This window comes from Phyllostomus discolor, chromosome 3 (assembly GCF_004126475.2).
Source record: "Phyllostomus discolor isolate MPI-MPIP mPhyDis1 chromosome 3, mPhyDis1.pri.v3, whole genome shotgun sequence".
Classification (NCBI taxonomy): domain Eukaryota; kingdom Metazoa; phylum Chordata; class Mammalia; order Chiroptera; family Phyllostomidae; genus Phyllostomus; species Phyllostomus discolor.
In genome coordinates, this window is record NC_040905.2 from 153,210,673 (window position 1) to 153,227,660 (window position 16,988).

The 16,988-nt window shown below is 33.3% G+C and overlaps 1 protein-coding gene across 7 annotated transcripts in view; it reads left to right on the forward strand.

Annotated features, from left to right (window-relative positions):
* ZDHHC21 (zinc finger DHHC-type palmitoyltransferase 21) overlaps nt 1-16,988 on the forward strand; it is a 69,279-nt gene that overhangs the window by 25,555 nt on the left and 26,736 nt on the right. For all 7 annotated transcript variants that reach the window (XM_028517964.2, XM_036021588.1, XM_036021586.1 and 4 more), the window contains 2 exons: nt 4,264-4,375; nt 7,610-7,748. In XM_028517964.2, the coding sequence (XP_028373765.1) occupies nt 4,264-4,375; nt 7,610-7,748 (251 nt within the window). The remainder of the gene's footprint in view (nt 1-4,263; nt 4,376-7,609; nt 7,749-16,988) is intronic.

Genomic DNA, 16,988 nt, shown 5'->3' on the forward strand with positions numbered 1-16,988 from the left:
TCTAGACCACAGAATTACAGACTCCTGACTGTAGCCACATGCTCTCTTCTTTTCTGAGGATATAACATGTTAAATATGAAATAAAGAATTTTAGTCTCTAGAATATTATATATAAAATTGCTGATAATGAGTACACTATATGTTTTAGGGACTGGTTTAAAACTAAAGTTTTTATGTTGTCTTTTAATGAAATTTGGCTTATCGAGGAAAATCTCCTTTTTGACTGTATTTTTGCAGTATATGAATTCTAGGTTTTAACATTGGGATGTTTGGGGTTTCCTAGTTAAGTGGGGGAGAAGTGATGTGCTTGTGACATTGTATTTTTCTACATATGAAAATAGTTTCCATTTCACTTACAGTTAATAAATACTAGTTCAGCTCTGACTGGTGTGGCTCAGTGGATTGGGCATTGTCTGGCAAAGCAAAATGCTGCCAGTTCAATCCCAAGTCAGGTCACATGCTTGGATTGTGGGCCAGGTCCCTGACATCAGTGTTTCTCTCCCTCTCTTTCTTCCTCCCTTCCCCTGTCTCTAAAAACAAACAAACAAACAAACAAACAAATAATACTAGTTTATCTAAATGAAGTTTTACTATTGTTGCTTTCTCATTTGATATGTTTTCTTTAAAAGAACTGTAGTTAAGAAATGAAAGTATTTTATTTTAGGACTTCTGGTCAAGATGGAGATGTAGGTAAACATGCGTCACCTCCACACGCAACTATAGCAAAAAATACAACTAGACCACAAAACAAGTGTCACCCAGAATTGTCAGAAAATCGAGCTATGTGGAAGTCTGACAACCAGGGGTTGAAAGAAGTCACATTCATCCAGATAGGTGGAGGCACGGAGAGGCGTGGAGACATGGAGAGGCATGGAGATGGGAGCGGGTGGTACCACATCCATGTGTGGTGTGGATAAAGAATGGGAGGGATGCCTTGGGAGCAAGGAGTCCCAGTCCAGACCACACACCTCAGGGTTCCAGTGCCAGGAAGATAAGTCCCCATAACTTCTGACTGTAAAAACCAGTGGGGGTTGGGGTAATGGAAAAAAATTGTAGTATTCTCAAGAGACTTAAGGCCTGCAATGGACTTAGGACTCATGCAGACTCACCCTCTCTGGGATTCAGCACCAAGGCAACAGCTGTAAAAGCTCCAGTGGCATCTGGGGAGGAAATGAATTGTTAGTGCCAGCATACAGCTTCCTCCCAGGCAACACTCCAGAGGCTAGGCAGCAGCATTGTCCCCTCTGCAAGCCCTTGCCCCCCACAGCAACAGAGCAGTGACATGGGTTGCCCTGCTCTGGTGATTACCTAAGCCTCTGCTCCATACAATGTAACAGCCGCACCTTTCTACAATAGGCCACACTACTAAGACAGAGTGAAAGCAGCTCTACCTAATACCAGAAATAAACACAGGGAGGCTACTAAAATGAGGAGACAAAGAACTATGGCACAAATGAAAGAACAGAACAAAACTCCAGAAAAAGGACTAAAAGAAATGGAGATCAGCAACCTATCAAAAGCGCAGTTCAAAACACTTATTATCAGGATGTTTCAGGAACTCATTGGGTACTTCAACAGCATGAAAAAGACCCAGGCAGAAATGAAGGATGCATTAAATGAAATAAAGAAAAGTCTATAGGGAACCAAGAGTGGAGAGATTAAGCTGAGAATCAAATCAACAATGTGGGATGCAGGGAAGGAAAAAGCATTCAGTCAGAGCAGCAGGAAGAAAAAAGAATTAAAAAAAAATGAGGATAGGCTTAGGAACCTCTGGGTCATCTTTAAATGTACCAACATCCAAATCATAGGCATGTCAGAAGGAGAAGAGGAAGAGCAAGAAATTGAAGACTTATTCAAAATAATGAAAGAAAACTTCCCTAATTTGGTGAAGGAAATAGACATATAGGTCCAGGAAGCACAGAGAATCCCAAACAGGATGGACTCAAAGAGGACCACACCAAGACACATCATAATTAAAATGCCAAAGGTTAAAGATAGAGAATCAAAAAAACAGCAAGAGGAAACCAGGCAATTACCTAGAAAGGAGTTCCCATAAAACTGTCAGTTGATTTTCTCAAAAGAAACTTTTCAGGCCAAAAGGGGCTGGCAAGAAGTATTCAAAGTCATAAAAGGCAAGGACCTACATCCAAGATTACTCTATCCAGCAAAGCTATCATTTAGAATGGAAGGGCAGATAAAGTCCTTCCCAGACCAGGCAAAGCTAAAGGAGTTCATCACCACCAAGCCATTGTTACTGGTATATGAAATGCTAAAGGGAATTATATAAGAAAAAGAACATCAAAACAATGAACATTAAAATGGGAATAAATTCACAACTAATAGTTGAATCCAAATAACTAAGCAAACAAGCAGAACAGAAACAGAATCATAGATATGGAAATCCTTTGGAGGGCTAGCTGTTGGGAGGGGAAAGGGGGGTATGGGGGGAAGGTACAGGAACTAAGAAATATAAATTTGTGGGTACAAAATAGACAGTGGTCTGTTAAGAACAGTACAGGAAATGGAGTAGCCAAATAATTTATAAGCATGGCCCATGGACATGAACTAAAGGGGGGATTGCTGGAGGGAATGGGGGTACCAGGTGGAGGGGGGCAAGGGATAAAAACGTTGGGACAAGTGTAATAGCGTAATCAATAAAATACACATTTAAAAAAATAATAAAACAAGATGGTGTGATATGGGGGGCAAAGGGGGGAAATGGTATTCACGATAAACAAAAGTATTTTAAGCCCTGGCTGGTGTAGCTCAGTGGATTGAGCACGGGCTGGGAACCAAAGTGTCCCAGGTTCGATTCCCAGCCAGGGTACATGCCTGGGTTGCAGGCCATAACCCCCAGTAACCACACATTGATGTTTCTCTCTCTCTCTCTATCTCCCTCCCTTCCCTCTCTAAAAATAAGTAAAATAAAATCTTAAAAAAAAAGTATTTTAAAATGAGATTTTTTAATGTATAACCTAATTGCTCAAGTTTCATAGTATTGGAATAAACATGTTGATAGAGGTTTTATGTGTACTTTATTGATTTCTTCAGAGACATCTATAGCAGAATGTGTTTCCAGTACTTTACTATATAAAATTCCAACATGTTGACTTTATGCCTGGCCACTAAATTTAAAAAATGAAATTAAAATAATATTTTATTTTTAAAAATTGAACACTACCTGTTATTATTTCTTTTACTTATGTTTAGATTCTTATATTTATAAAATACTTAAACTTTTTATACCTTACCAAGCATTTAGTGACCTCGTGCTGTGTACAAGGGCCATCCTTTCAATATCTAATGTTCATTAAGTGTGGAGCTAGGTGATTTTCCTATGCCCAGACTTTTAATGATGTGAGAGTTTAAACATAAGTGATGGAAAGTTTAAGAATTTTGTAGAAATAAAGTTTTATTTTAACAAATACTAAAATGATATATTCTGTGTAATAAAGCAGTTGCTTTGGTAGATTGCTTTCCCATATAATTTTTATGGATCTGACTAGAATAATTTATAATGAAAAGGTGACTTTTCTCTTTATTATCAGTTAAACTCAAGTTTTTAGCACAAAATTTATTTGTATGGTCTTTCACTGTAGCCTAGGAAATTGTTCTTAGTGTTAGAACAGTTTTGTAAAGATCTTTACTTCCATCAATAGTTATTTCTTATAACTTTTCACTTCTGAAACTATTGTAATACCTCCTAAACCCATCTGAAATTCTTTTCCAAATATCTCCAATAAACATTTTCCAGCAAACCCAGTAATTTACAAAAAATAAAGTTGTTTAAGGGTAGGAATGCTATCTGTTTCTCTTTTGAGGTTATATAATTGATTTTTATTTTGAAACCAGAACTTGGCATTATTCCTTTGTCAGAGCATTCAGATAATTTCTATAAATTAATTAGTTTAATACAAGTTCAGTTTTAATATAGTAATTTGGTTTTACGTTAGGGTTTTGTCATTAAATTCTACTTAGAGCAATATGTCCAAAGGCAGTCCAAATACACTGCCTTCTATCCCTTAGTTTGACTATTAGTAGTGTCTTATTTTTATAGTGTTTAAAATTTGAAACATACAGAATCAGAGATACCTAGAATAGAGCAGCAACATTTATGGGAAACTCACTTATACTGGAGACTAGAAGAAAAATTTCATAGACATGTATATTGAAGGCTTTCTATAAAATCTTCCAAACAGTTGTTGCTAAATTTCAACATTATTCGTTTGCCTTCATTAAATGGATTTTAATTTTTTTCTCTAGAAAGGGAGTTCTGGGAATTATGTAACAAGTGTAATTTGATGAGACCAAAGCGTTCCCATCATTGCAGCCGCTGCGGCCACTGTGTTAGGAGAATGGATCATCACTGTCCATGGTAAGAAATGAATAATTTACTTTTAGAAAAAAACTAGTTAAAATTATATCATGCCCTGGCCAGGTGTCTTATTTGGTTGGAACGTCATCCTGTACCTTGAAAGGTTGCAAGTTGACTCCCTCTCAGGGTACCTACCTAGGTTGTGGGTTCAATTCTCAGTTGGGGTGTGTAGGGGAGGCAACTGATCAATATTTGTCTCTCATATCAATGTTTCTCTCTCTCTCTTCCCCCCTTCCTCTCCCTATAAAAATCAATAAGCATATCCTTGGGTGAGGATTAAAACATAAAGTGAACTATAAAATAAATTGTAGTACTTAGCAGATTTAAACAAAAGTTATATTAAGGTGATATAGTTTAAAAGCATCTTTTAATAAGCATACCTTTGTCTGTGAACTCCCAAAGTCATTTTTTCAGAGAGATTCTGTCTTTTCTAACAAGGAGATATTTGATTAGAAAGCTAAGAATTAATGTGCATCACAAATATGCACGTTCAAACTAAGGTAATTATATTAAATGAGATGATGTATATAAAGCATTTTGTACAGTATCTAAGGCTTAGAAAGTACTTAAATAGTAGTTCTTGTTTCTAACTGTAATGAATCATACATATTCCATTGTTTGTATTTCCTTCCCCATTTGTTTAACACATTTCAGGTACCTTGAAATACCTCGTTTCTCCCCTTTAAGCCTTTTCAGTATTAAGTATTTTAGGTATTAACATACACACATGCTGGGTATGTGTAAGTGGTAACTGATTCTGCTAATCTGCCAACATTTTTGGACAATAGGGGTCACTCTTGTAATATTTAAAGAAAATGTTTAGTTGAGAAATAGAATTTTTCAAACAAATGCTATGAGAATTCTGCATTGTATTTCATTTCAAAGCTTTCACAAAAATCTGTGAACAAGATATTATATTTAATTTTGTTTTTCTAAAGTGGAATCTCTATAAATATTTAAAGTGGTAAAGTAGGTCTAGCATTTATAAATATATGTGTATACATCTATATGTTTGTACACACATGCATGTATTCAAAGTTAGCTATATAATGGGCTTGTTAAGTTTACAATTGCATTTATCTAAAGTTGACTCTAGGGAAGAGTTTAGCTTTGCCTAATAATGCTAATCGATTTAGAGTTTCCCTTACTTTTTGATAACTTACTTCAATAGCACAAGTTATTTGCAAGATTTTAGTGGAAATTTGGGTTTTACTGTAAACTGATTACTTAAATAGGGGGTAGTTTCCTGAGACTAGGAAAAATAAAAGCATTTGAGACAAAAGCACTGTTACTGTATATATATATATATTTCATCAATAGGATTGTATAGTGTATAACACATAATTGGTCTTTAAAAATGTGCCTTGAATTTAAACAGATTAATTCTCAAGTGTTTTCTACACCTCAGTGATGTCTGCAATTACGATAGTAATAGATTAATAAAAGCTGGTAAACTGCTAAGTGCCAATCACACTGAAAAGCTCAATTTTATACACTTTTTAGAGCAATGCTCTGATTAACTAAAAATATAATAAATGTTCATATACAGTGGGATAGTGATACTTCCTTTTAAAAGTATGCAGTAGTTTAAGCTTAAAACATAACTAATGAATTAGGAAATGTTTTGGTACTATAGAGCTTCATGATATTATTTATTTACTTTTACGGAATGAAGATTAACTCAGTGAGAAAATAAAGTTCTATGTACCTGACACTCTAAGACTGGGATGAGTTCCCTGATTCTAGGCCTCTTGCTTCCAATTCAGTCAACTATTCAGAGTATTGGTGGGAAGAAGAGAAGAAGTACAATGAGTTGGAGGATAGGAAAGGAGGGGAGATGAGGGGGGCCTAAATAGATTTAGGGTTTTCATGATTGAATTCCCTAATCCAGAGCACCGTTGAGATATTCAGTGAGGGAAATTGTACAGTGTAAATGAGAAACAAGGAGAAATTTTGGTATTTTCAGAAACTGCGTTATAAATGCCTAACAGCTTTAGATTTGGAGGTCAGTTCTCAGATCAGCCTAAGATTTTCTCTATTTCTGGTTGTGATTACTCTATGTAGTTTGTTACCAGATGAACTCTAACGTACATAGATTGAGTACCTAGTGTTTCTTAAAGCCCTCAGGTTAAGGAGACTGCCATGATCATAGCAGTTGTTTCTCAAATTTAGGGGGACAAGAAGGAAAGGACAAGGACAGGCCATCTGTTAAGCAGTATCTGTTGGAGAGTATTTTTGAGTGTATGTGTAAACACACTTTTCTGACAGCCCTGCTTGTGGATAACAAAACACAGGAAATTCTCTTGTTAGTAAAGCATGAGCTCTTAAGTCTAAGAAATGCCTCTACAAGGTTTTATGTTCAGTTCTATATCTGATTTTAAAAAATAATTTAAGTTAGAAATTGAGCCTATTTTAGAACTTTTTTTTTCAAACAGTGGCAGTATAATACTATATTGAAATAAAAACATTTGTTCAGGGTAACTTATAGTTTCGAACTAGGGTTTTCTACTGTAATTGTAAAATATTTTGAAAATTTAGGTACAATAAAATTTGGAACAATAAAACATTCAGCTTGCATTAGCTTTGAAAATTTTGGGATTATAGCATTAATTGTTTTTCCTAGTTATGGTTCCTCACTGTTGTACTGTTGTGTTGAATTTGTAAATAGTTGTGGATATGTGTATTTTTAGTAACCAAGGATAGCTTTTAAAGTAAGAAAAATTGTGAGTGCTTAGCAGTTATGTCAGATTGGCAAGTTTAAGTTATTTTACTTTCATTCAAATTGCTCTCGAAGCTAGAATGCTGTAATGGCAGAGCAATATATGGAAGAGGGTTCTGGTTTCTTGACCACTGACTATCTGTACGTACTCTGGCAAGTGTCTTAACTTCGTCCATCTCTGGTAGGTTTAACTCCTTTGTTCCTGTTCCACAGGAGTGGAACAAGGAGACTGCATCTGCTCTTCCTGCCTGGCTGGGTGGTTGTGAGCTGAGGGGGGATCATGGGCTTCTTTTTGTAAAGTGTCAGTAGAAAGTGCTGTACAAATGTGAGATGACATGTTTATATCTTTTTTCATGTACTGTTTGCTTTCAGTTTTGAGTGACTTCAGCCTATGAAGTTAAGCATATAAGAAGTTCTTTATGTTTATTTTTAGTTTACTATTTACTATTTAGTTTTCAATTCTGAAATTAACATCTTATAAAAGTTTAAAATTTTGTTTTTTATTTTTTCTTCAGGATTAACAATTGTGTTGGTGAAGATAATCATTGGCTCTTTCTGCAGTTGTGTTTCTACACTGAACTTCTTACTTGCTACGCACTGATGTTTTCTTTCTGCCACTATTATTACTTTCTTCCACTAAAAAAGCGTAACTTGGTAAGAAATGTCTATGTCCACTATGTTAGAGCAGCTATGGCATACAGCTATCAACTTATGGTTTCTTTAAGTGCAGAAGGGTGAAAAGCAACAAAAGTAAACCCCCAAAGTAATAGATTTTAAAATACGGGATTGAAGAAGTAGACCCTAATTAGACATTTCCTTTTCACCAAATCCATTTATGATTATTTATTAATGTTGAATGACTTCCTTTAAAAAGCAACATAATAGATCTTCTGGTATGTATGTTTTGATTTAAAATATCTACAATAATGAAAAACAAAGTGAAAAATGTTAACTTGTTTCTTTTCAGGAATAAAAATATACTTAATATTTTCAAGTTTTTCAAAGGAACTTGAAATGGATGAGGAAGAGGACTTCCCTGCCCAACTTTTAACAGTAGCAATATGTAAGATGCTTCAGAAAGCTGTTGTACATGCAACTTTAGGCAGGGCAGTGCTTTTCCTGTTTTGTAGAGGAACTACAACAGATGTTAGTAATACCTGCCCAAATAGGAGCACCTGGGAATTTTAAGTCCTTGAGTACATATTAACACTATGGTATGAGCATGTCATTTTAATTCCCTAATGCTCATAACAACTACTTGAAGTGGGTACAATTTTTCCCCATTTTTATAGATGAGGAAACAGACTAACACTTTAAATAAGTAGGTACTAAAGACACAAAACTAAGGAGTGATTATTCAGCTGGTTTTAGTTGTGGAGTTGGGGTCTGAACTTGATCTTGTGTTTTCTGAATCTTACCTCATGTGTTTTGTGTGTAGAGCTGGGTTTTTTGAGCCTGATATTGTATGTTATTTGGACTTTGATTGTGTTTTTAAAATATTCTGTGTGTGTGTGTGTGTGTGTGTATGTCAGAGAGAGAGACAGCGAGAAACAAGGCACAGGTGTGCAAATGTGCATATGAGAAAACAAGGGGAGGTGAGAGGTAAGAAAGAAAGAAATCCTGATGGAAAAGGGAAATTTTTCTTTCTTACATATATTATTTAAATCTCTTATATTAAAAACAAATTTAGTGGTGTACATATAATTAAATTTTAGAATAAGGGAGAGAGCAAGAGGTCTTTAAGTTCTATGTATTTATATCTTTTCGTACACATGATCATTTTGTATAATTAAAGAGGATATTTGCTGTTGTTTCTGGGCTGTGATTATGCTTATTAAATATAGCTCAATCAATTAAAATTAGTTACTAGTAACTGAAAAAGTTCAATATGTAGAACTTAAATGTCAATGTTTAACATTTTCACTTGGTATTTTGTGCATGATAGTACTGTAATTTTAGGAATGTTTTATTTTATCTGTAGAATAATTTTGATATAATTTGTACTATACTTAGATTATATAAAATATTATACATATTCCCTCAAGAGTAACCTGTTTCAAATAATTGAGCCTAATAAAAAAAGTATTCAAGTAAAATTCCCCAGTAAGATTAGGGTCATAATTTTTTAAACAGTGGGAGAGAAAAAAATTAGTGATGTTAATGAAAAGCTAATAGAGGTTCTCTAGGAGGGAATGCGTTGTATGATCTTGGAGGAATTGGCAAACTGTGGGTGTTGGGTTAAATTAGACCCTCCACCTATTTTTGTGAATGAAGTTTTACTGAACACAGCTACTTTCTCATTTGTTTACCTGTCATCTGCTGTTGCTTCTGTGCTACAACAGCCATGTTGAGTAATCACAACAGAGACATATGGCCCGAAAAGCCTAAAATATTAACTGTCCAGATCTTTATATTCGACAATCCATGGTAGTGGACCAGCTTTGTATACAGACATACCTAGGTTCAGAGCCTGGCTTTTCTTATATGTATAACCTTTGACACATCATTTAGTCTTCCTGAATTGCAATGTCTTCTTCTGAAAATGTGAATAATCGTGAGATTAAATGAGATAGATAACACATGTAAAAGTATCTGGTGTGTAATAGACATTCAATCTGTGTTATATTTGATTTTAATGAAAGCTATCAGATGGAAGGAACAATTTTTCTTTGGCCTTTTTAATGAAAATTTTACAGACAGTTTAACAGTATTAGTGGGAGGTTTATCATATACTAGAAACATTTCAATACTCAACAATACAGTGTTAATATTCAACTGAAGGATTAGACATTTGAAATCACTAAATATAATTTCCTCCCCAAATGAAAGGTGGAAACTCTGGAGAAATTATTACTACCAATTGATTTTTTAAGTGGAAGAACTGACTATAGGTGATAATACTTGAATACTTAAAAAATATATATTATATTTGTATGCATTTTGGATGTTGACAGAATAATAGCAGCATAGTAAAACTTTATTAAGAGATTATAATGTAGGAGGAAAATATTAAAAAATATGTATAAGTTGGGTTTGAAAAATTTAAACCAGATTTTCCTTACAGCAATCAACTGTAGAAGCAATACAGGTGATTTTTAATTTTTAAAAAATCATAAAAATATTATCCAATTGGGTTACTAATAAAAATCAAATAATTAGCTCGCTCATATTGGTTGTAAATAAGCTCCATAAATAGTAAGCAATAAGTTATAAATAGGTCTGGGGACCTGCAGGGTTATTCTAGTAGTGCTGAGCAGGAACTGTTCTCTTAGCTGAAGTCATAGAGTATCCTACTGTATTGAGTAGGGTGCTTTCATAATTACCTTCATGTGTAGAGAAAGTGAAACTTTTGAAACCCAGAGAGGTTATGTTATGACATTTCTAAGATCATGTTGAGGAATCTAATATCTTTTAATCTTGTTTATGATATATTCTCTGAATGAATGTAGTGATTTATGTATTATCAAGTTAAGTATGTTGAGAACCTTTCAAAAAGGCAATTTTGTTTGACTCTTTTACATTCATGAAAAGAATGTTTATTTATTGGTGTTTCTAACCTACTTAAGTTTACCAGAGTAAAGCTAAATTCTAGGACTAGAATCATAACTAAGCTTGGAGAAAATGCAATATTTTATAATTATATATCTCCAAGTATTCCAAGAATCTGAAGCAAACCAAATGTTCAATAGGCACTGAACATTTGTTGAAATAAATTGTAGTCATTTCATTGATTTAGATATTGATAATTTGAAGCTATATTACTAGCTGCATACAATTTTAGAATTCTAATATCTTTCTGGATTGAATGGATTGACTCTTGTATCATTATAAATACCTTTTTATCTGTAGTAATGATTTTTTATTAAAGTATTTTTTTCTGTTATTAGTTTGCTAGATTAACTTTCTTTTGGTTAGTATTTTCTCTTTTTACTTTCAGCCTTTGTCAGTTGCTATGTCTTGTCTTTGTGTCTTGTAGACAGCAACTATTTCATTTTTAAAAATCCAGTGTGAGAATCTTTGTCTTCTGATTAGAATACTTGGTATATATTTATTTAGTATAACTGATACTAATTCTATCATCTTACTATTTTCTGTCTGACCCATCTGTTATTTTCCATTTTTCTCCTTTTTTTGCCTGCTTTGGAATGTTCAGTTTTAGAAAATCCAATTTATCTCATTCTGATGGCTTTTATTTTTTTGCTCTTCTTTTAATGGTTTTCCAAAGATGAAAACATTCTTCCTTGATTTTTTGAAGTTTAGTGAAATTAGTATTTTGGTCATTGCTCAGATATTGAATGCAGTTGCCATAGAATACCTCCTTATCATCATCATTTTTGGTATTGTGGGGTGTAAAATGTAGAGCTAAAAGACACGATAAGACATTATTATTGTTGTTTATGTATTATGTGTTATAATGCATATGTTATATGAAGTTAGTTTTCATTTAGAGTTATCTAAATATGGATGCTTTTCCTAGGTCTTCATGACTTCATAAATTTCTAGACTTCCTTCTAGGAATTTTTTTCCTTGCCTCTTGATGCATATTTACTGTATCAAATTCTCCTAGTTTGGGTTCACCTGAGAATATTTTTATTTCTTTTTAATTTTTGAAGAATTTATTTGCTTGGCATAGAATTACAGGGTGGAGTTATTAAGGATGTTATCCCATTGTTCCATGGTTTTCATTATTTCTGTTGTAAAGTTAGTTGTGAGTCTTACTATAACTTCATTGAAATAATGTATCTTTTCTTTGGCTGATTTTATGATTTAGTTAATTAGTTAATTATTTTAGCTTTACTGAGGTATAATTGACATAAAAATATAAATAATTAAATTGTACATTATGGTGATTTGATATACATACACACTGTGAAAGGATTCCTTCACCTGGTTAATTAACACATCTACCACTTTACAAATTTATCTATTCTTTTTTTTGTGAGTACATTTAAATTCTACTCTCTTAGCTAATTTCAATTATACAATACAGTGTTACGAACTATGGTCGTCATGTCTTATATTAGATCTTCAGGCCTTATTCATTTTATAGCTAAAGATTGTACTATCCTTTCAACAACCTCTCTGTGTTTCCCACAACCCCAGCTGCTGGCAGCTACTTTCCTTTCTGTTCCTATGAGTTTGAACTTAGAAAAAATTTGAAATAAATTCCACATATGAATAATACTACGAAGTATATGTCTTTGGCAAATTTTAATTAGTATAATGTCATCAAGATATATCCATGTTGCAAATGTTCTTATGGCTTAATAATATTCCATTGTGTATATATACCACATCTTTTTTTACGTAATCATCTGCTGATGGGCACCTAGGTTGTTTCCATATTTCGGCTGCGCTTATCTCTTGTTTTTTTGATGATGGCCATTTTAATGGGTGTGGGGTGATACTTCATGACTTTGATTTGCATTTCCCTGGGGATTACTGACATGGAGCACATTTTCATGTACCTGCTAGCCATCTGTATGACTTCTTTGGAAGAATGACTATTCAGTGTCTTTGCCCATTTTTTAATCAAAAAAAGTTTTTTGCTCTTGCATTGTAGTACTTTGCATATTTTGGATATTAACCAATTATCAGACAAATGATTTGCAAGTACTTCCCCCCTTCCCCATTTCATAGGTTGTCTTTTTATTTTGCTGAAGGTTTCCCTTGCTGTGCAGAGGCTTTTTAGTTGGATGAAAGGTCTCATTTTCATTTCTGATTTTGTTTGAGTAATTAAATGTTTGTCCATTTTGTTTATCTTTTCAAAAAAACAGCATTTAGTTTCTTTGATATTTTCCCTCCATCTTTTTAGTCTCTCATTTATTTCTGCTCTTTGCCATGTTCTTTGTTCTAATTTTTGGCTTGGTTTTCTTTTTCTATTTATTCCCCCTTTTTTGGGCATGCAATGGAAGAAAGTTATCTTGATTCAGTCAGCAGTGTATATATAACAAATATTTACAGAACATTGGTCTTAATACAGCAGTTCTTTTGGTGATGACATTTATTGTCTTGAGACAGTAATTGGAATACCTGATTTTAAGGTCAGATCTGTTCTGTAATACTGTATAGCAAATATTTCTAAGGTTACATAATAGAACATTGTGCTTACTATAGCAGTTCTTTTGATGATTTTTTTATAAAGGTAGAAAATACCAGTAATTTCAGTATAAAAGTCACCATTAACATTTAAAAAAATAAATTTTTATGCTGGAATATTCTTCAAACATTCCTGCCCTATAATTTTTTTTCTGAGTCCTTGCTGGCATCTCTGTCATACTGAAATTTTGTAAGGATTTATGATTATTGGGCTTTGTCTTTGTGAAAGACTAGTTTTAGTTTGCCTTTTCTCTTATGATGTAGTCCTTTAGGATTCTCCGCTGAAAAACTTAGGTGTTTATTATAGGTTGTGTCTTGTTACTGTTTCCCCAGCTCTGTGATATTGCGGAAGGCTCCGAGCCTCCTTTTTCACTCAAGTCTTTCATAGGTACTGTTTGTGAATTGCCAAGTACCTTCAGGTAAAAAGCAGTGCAGAATGTGGGGATCACCTTAATGCATTTCTGCTCTCTGAGATCTTGGCCCTTTAAGTCCTAGCTACTTTGGCTACTTTCCAGTGTCTTCAGTCAAGCAGTTTATTTATCAATTAATTAGATTTTATCTGGCTTTTGGTAGTGTTCTTGTTGGGAGGGTTAGTCTCATATAATCTCTTTCCTCATAGGTATCACTGGCAAGGACATTTTGTTTAAAAATTTCTTCCGCAATAGTTCTAATCAGTGGTACCCAACTTCACAACTCCAGCATGCAACACAGTCAAAGCCTGGGTAAACAGTATCCTGTGGAGTTGTGCAGAGCAGTACTGTAGTCGTAACGTTGGAGATCTGCACTGTAGGGAATGAGACTTGTGATGGACTTTACAGTTAGGTAGAGATTAACCAGATGAAGAGATGAAGGAAGAAGGTGTTGCTGGACAAAAAAAGCCTTGGGACAGTAATTGAAATGACTGGTTTTACTTAAGGTCAGATCTGTTCTGTAATACTGTATAGCAAATATTTTTAAGGTTACATAATAGAACATTGTGCTTACTATAGCAGTTCTTTTGATGATGACATTTATTGTGTTTATTATAAAGGTAGAAAATATCAGTAATTTCAGTATAAAAGTCACCATTGACATTTAAAAGAATAAATTTTTATACTGGAATATTCTTCAAACAGTCCTGCTCTATAATTTTTTTTCTGAGTCCTTCCCGGTGTCTGTCTCATTTTTCTCTAAAACAACCAGAAACCTGTATGTAGCTCTTTTGTTTGGTTTGTAAAGCTGGCATAGTGTCAGAAATCTCATTCACTCTCCTTGTTACTCTTTTCATTATTTGGGATATGGCATAAAGATCTCCAGTGATCCTCATTATCTTTGGAGATTGTATTAATTACTACTGTGTATCTTTCTTGTGGCAATAATGGTACAATTAAAGTATGCCATTGACTTTGACCCTATATTCTTCTGTCAGCCAGGGGAAGTGAAAGCTTTGGTCTGCATTTTCTTTATACCCTTTTGGGTAGATAGATGGCAGCATAGTATCTTTGCTAGTACATCTTTCAATTCTGAACTTGAGCAGTTATTCTCTAGGTGGGAAAAGAAAGTGTTAACAACTCAAGTTTTTCTTTTGTTTTGTTTTAAGATGAAAGCATTTATTCATTAAACAAAAGAAAAAATGAATTGCCCTTTAAACTTTGTTGTAATGGCACTTAACCTGTATTTAGTAGAAAACTGGTACATTTTGGTTGGGCTAATGGGAAAGAGCAAGTTGAAAGAAAGCAGTCTGTTCACAGACTCTGGGAAATGAAGGGTTTGGGACCCTTGATTTCCTTCCATGTCTCTCTCCTCTTAGCTTTTTCTTTTCAGGGGAGTTCCTTCTATGGTGAATTGTTTCATCGCTTTGCAGTGGCCCACTGTTTTTCAGAGTAACAATGCTTTTTAGATTTCTTCGTAATACTTTTAAAATAGCTGCCTCTCTCATATTTTTAGGGACTTATATGTTTTTACTCTGCGAAGTTTTGAGGAGATACTTAATATATCCTTTGATGACAGAAGGAGGTAGTAAGAGTCATAGGAGATAAGGAATTTATTTGTCATGAATCATTGCCCAAAGTAAGGACTTATTTTTAAGCTATAAATATTGATTTACATTCTGTCGTATACCATAAGAGGCCTACAAATCTAAGAAGAATTAATATTACAATCTTCTTTGTAAATAGTAACTTTAAAAAATCTCAAAACTCTCAATTAAGAGTAAGAAAAAATTCATATCTACAAAAACTTCAGAAACTTTTAAGGAATAGATGTCTATATAATTGGGATAAATTAAATATTTTTAGTTAGAATCACAGAATCCAGACTCAATAAAGATTGTACATTTTGAGACAATTAGAGAAGTTTTTCAGATGATAAATGTCAAATTAGTTCTACCATCATTTCATGTGTAATACCAATGTAATGTTAAATTTTACTTAAACCTCTCTTGAAACTAATGTCTTGGTTTAGTTATTGAGGAGAAAATCATTTAAAAAATTATAAAAACCTGTCATTTATAAAGTGTTTTGTTATTTTTAATGAATGAAAGAGGTCGATACTAAAAAAATTAATTTTCTTTGACTAAGGTCCATATTTGATTATTTTTCACAGAGTTATTTGAAATGTTTATAAGCAAATGTCTTGCCTTATGGAATATTATAAAATTATAATAATGTAGTTCATTTTAATATATGCCAGTTGTTTGCCAAAACCAATATTAGAACTTTATAACTTTTTAATTAAATATGAAGGAAGGTATCACTATACTTAAAGAGTATACTTTCTGAAATTCTTCATTTGTTGTTTCATGAACATTTCATTAGTCATATATTTCATAATTTTTACTTTATATTATTCTGGATTTGTAAGCCTTTGAAGAGTTGAAAACATAGAGGATAAGTAGTAGATTCCCACTGGACAGATAAGGTGACCTAGATTCAAAGAGCTCCACTAGGCAGAGGTGTGATTTGGGACAGTTTCTGTTATTCTCTAAGTCAGTGTTTCTTCAGCGGTACCACCAGGCTGCTATTCCATCTTTTGTAGCAATGTTCATTAAAAAAAAAAAAAACATTAAAGATGCTCAAGTATCACAAAATCTAATCTTCAGATAAAGCTCATTGAAGCTCCTGATTGTCAAATTTATACTTTGTTGTTTTCGCTTTTTTTCAGGTGACCATTTTTAGTAGATTAATGTAAAGATTATCAAAATACATCTTGTAAAGGCATTTTAGTATATTAAAAATATTTTTAAAAATATATACCTGCTGGCAGTCACATGTAGGCAATACTGCCTACCTTCAAAAATAGGAGAGTTTTGTGTGTGTGTGTGTTTTTTTTTAATAATTTGTGGCTCCTAGTGTGGAGATTATGTGACTAATCATTATGACATACCACTTTACTTCTGAAGTTACATCTCTTCAATTGTTTTTAAGTGAAATAGATTCAGATAATTTCTAATTGATTCTTTTATACTTACTTTTATGTGACAGTCAAAAACTAATATACTGACTGCATTTAATACTATGGGGAGAGTGACAGAAGGAGGGAAGGAAGAGAGAGAATTTGAATAAAGGACATGCTGCCAATAATCAGAAGAGGAAAATAAATAATGTTTAGCAGTCCAGCCAGCTTTTCAGCTATGAAGGTACATTATTGTTATTCCAATTAGCTCATATCTAATAATGTTGCTAGGGATTTGATGTCAGATATAACCATGCCACAGAATTATTTGCCTAGTTTTTTGGCTAACAAAGAATAAAAATAGCAATAAGACCTGGTTGCAGATAGCTTGCATGTTGGTAAATCTCTTTATAATTCATCTTA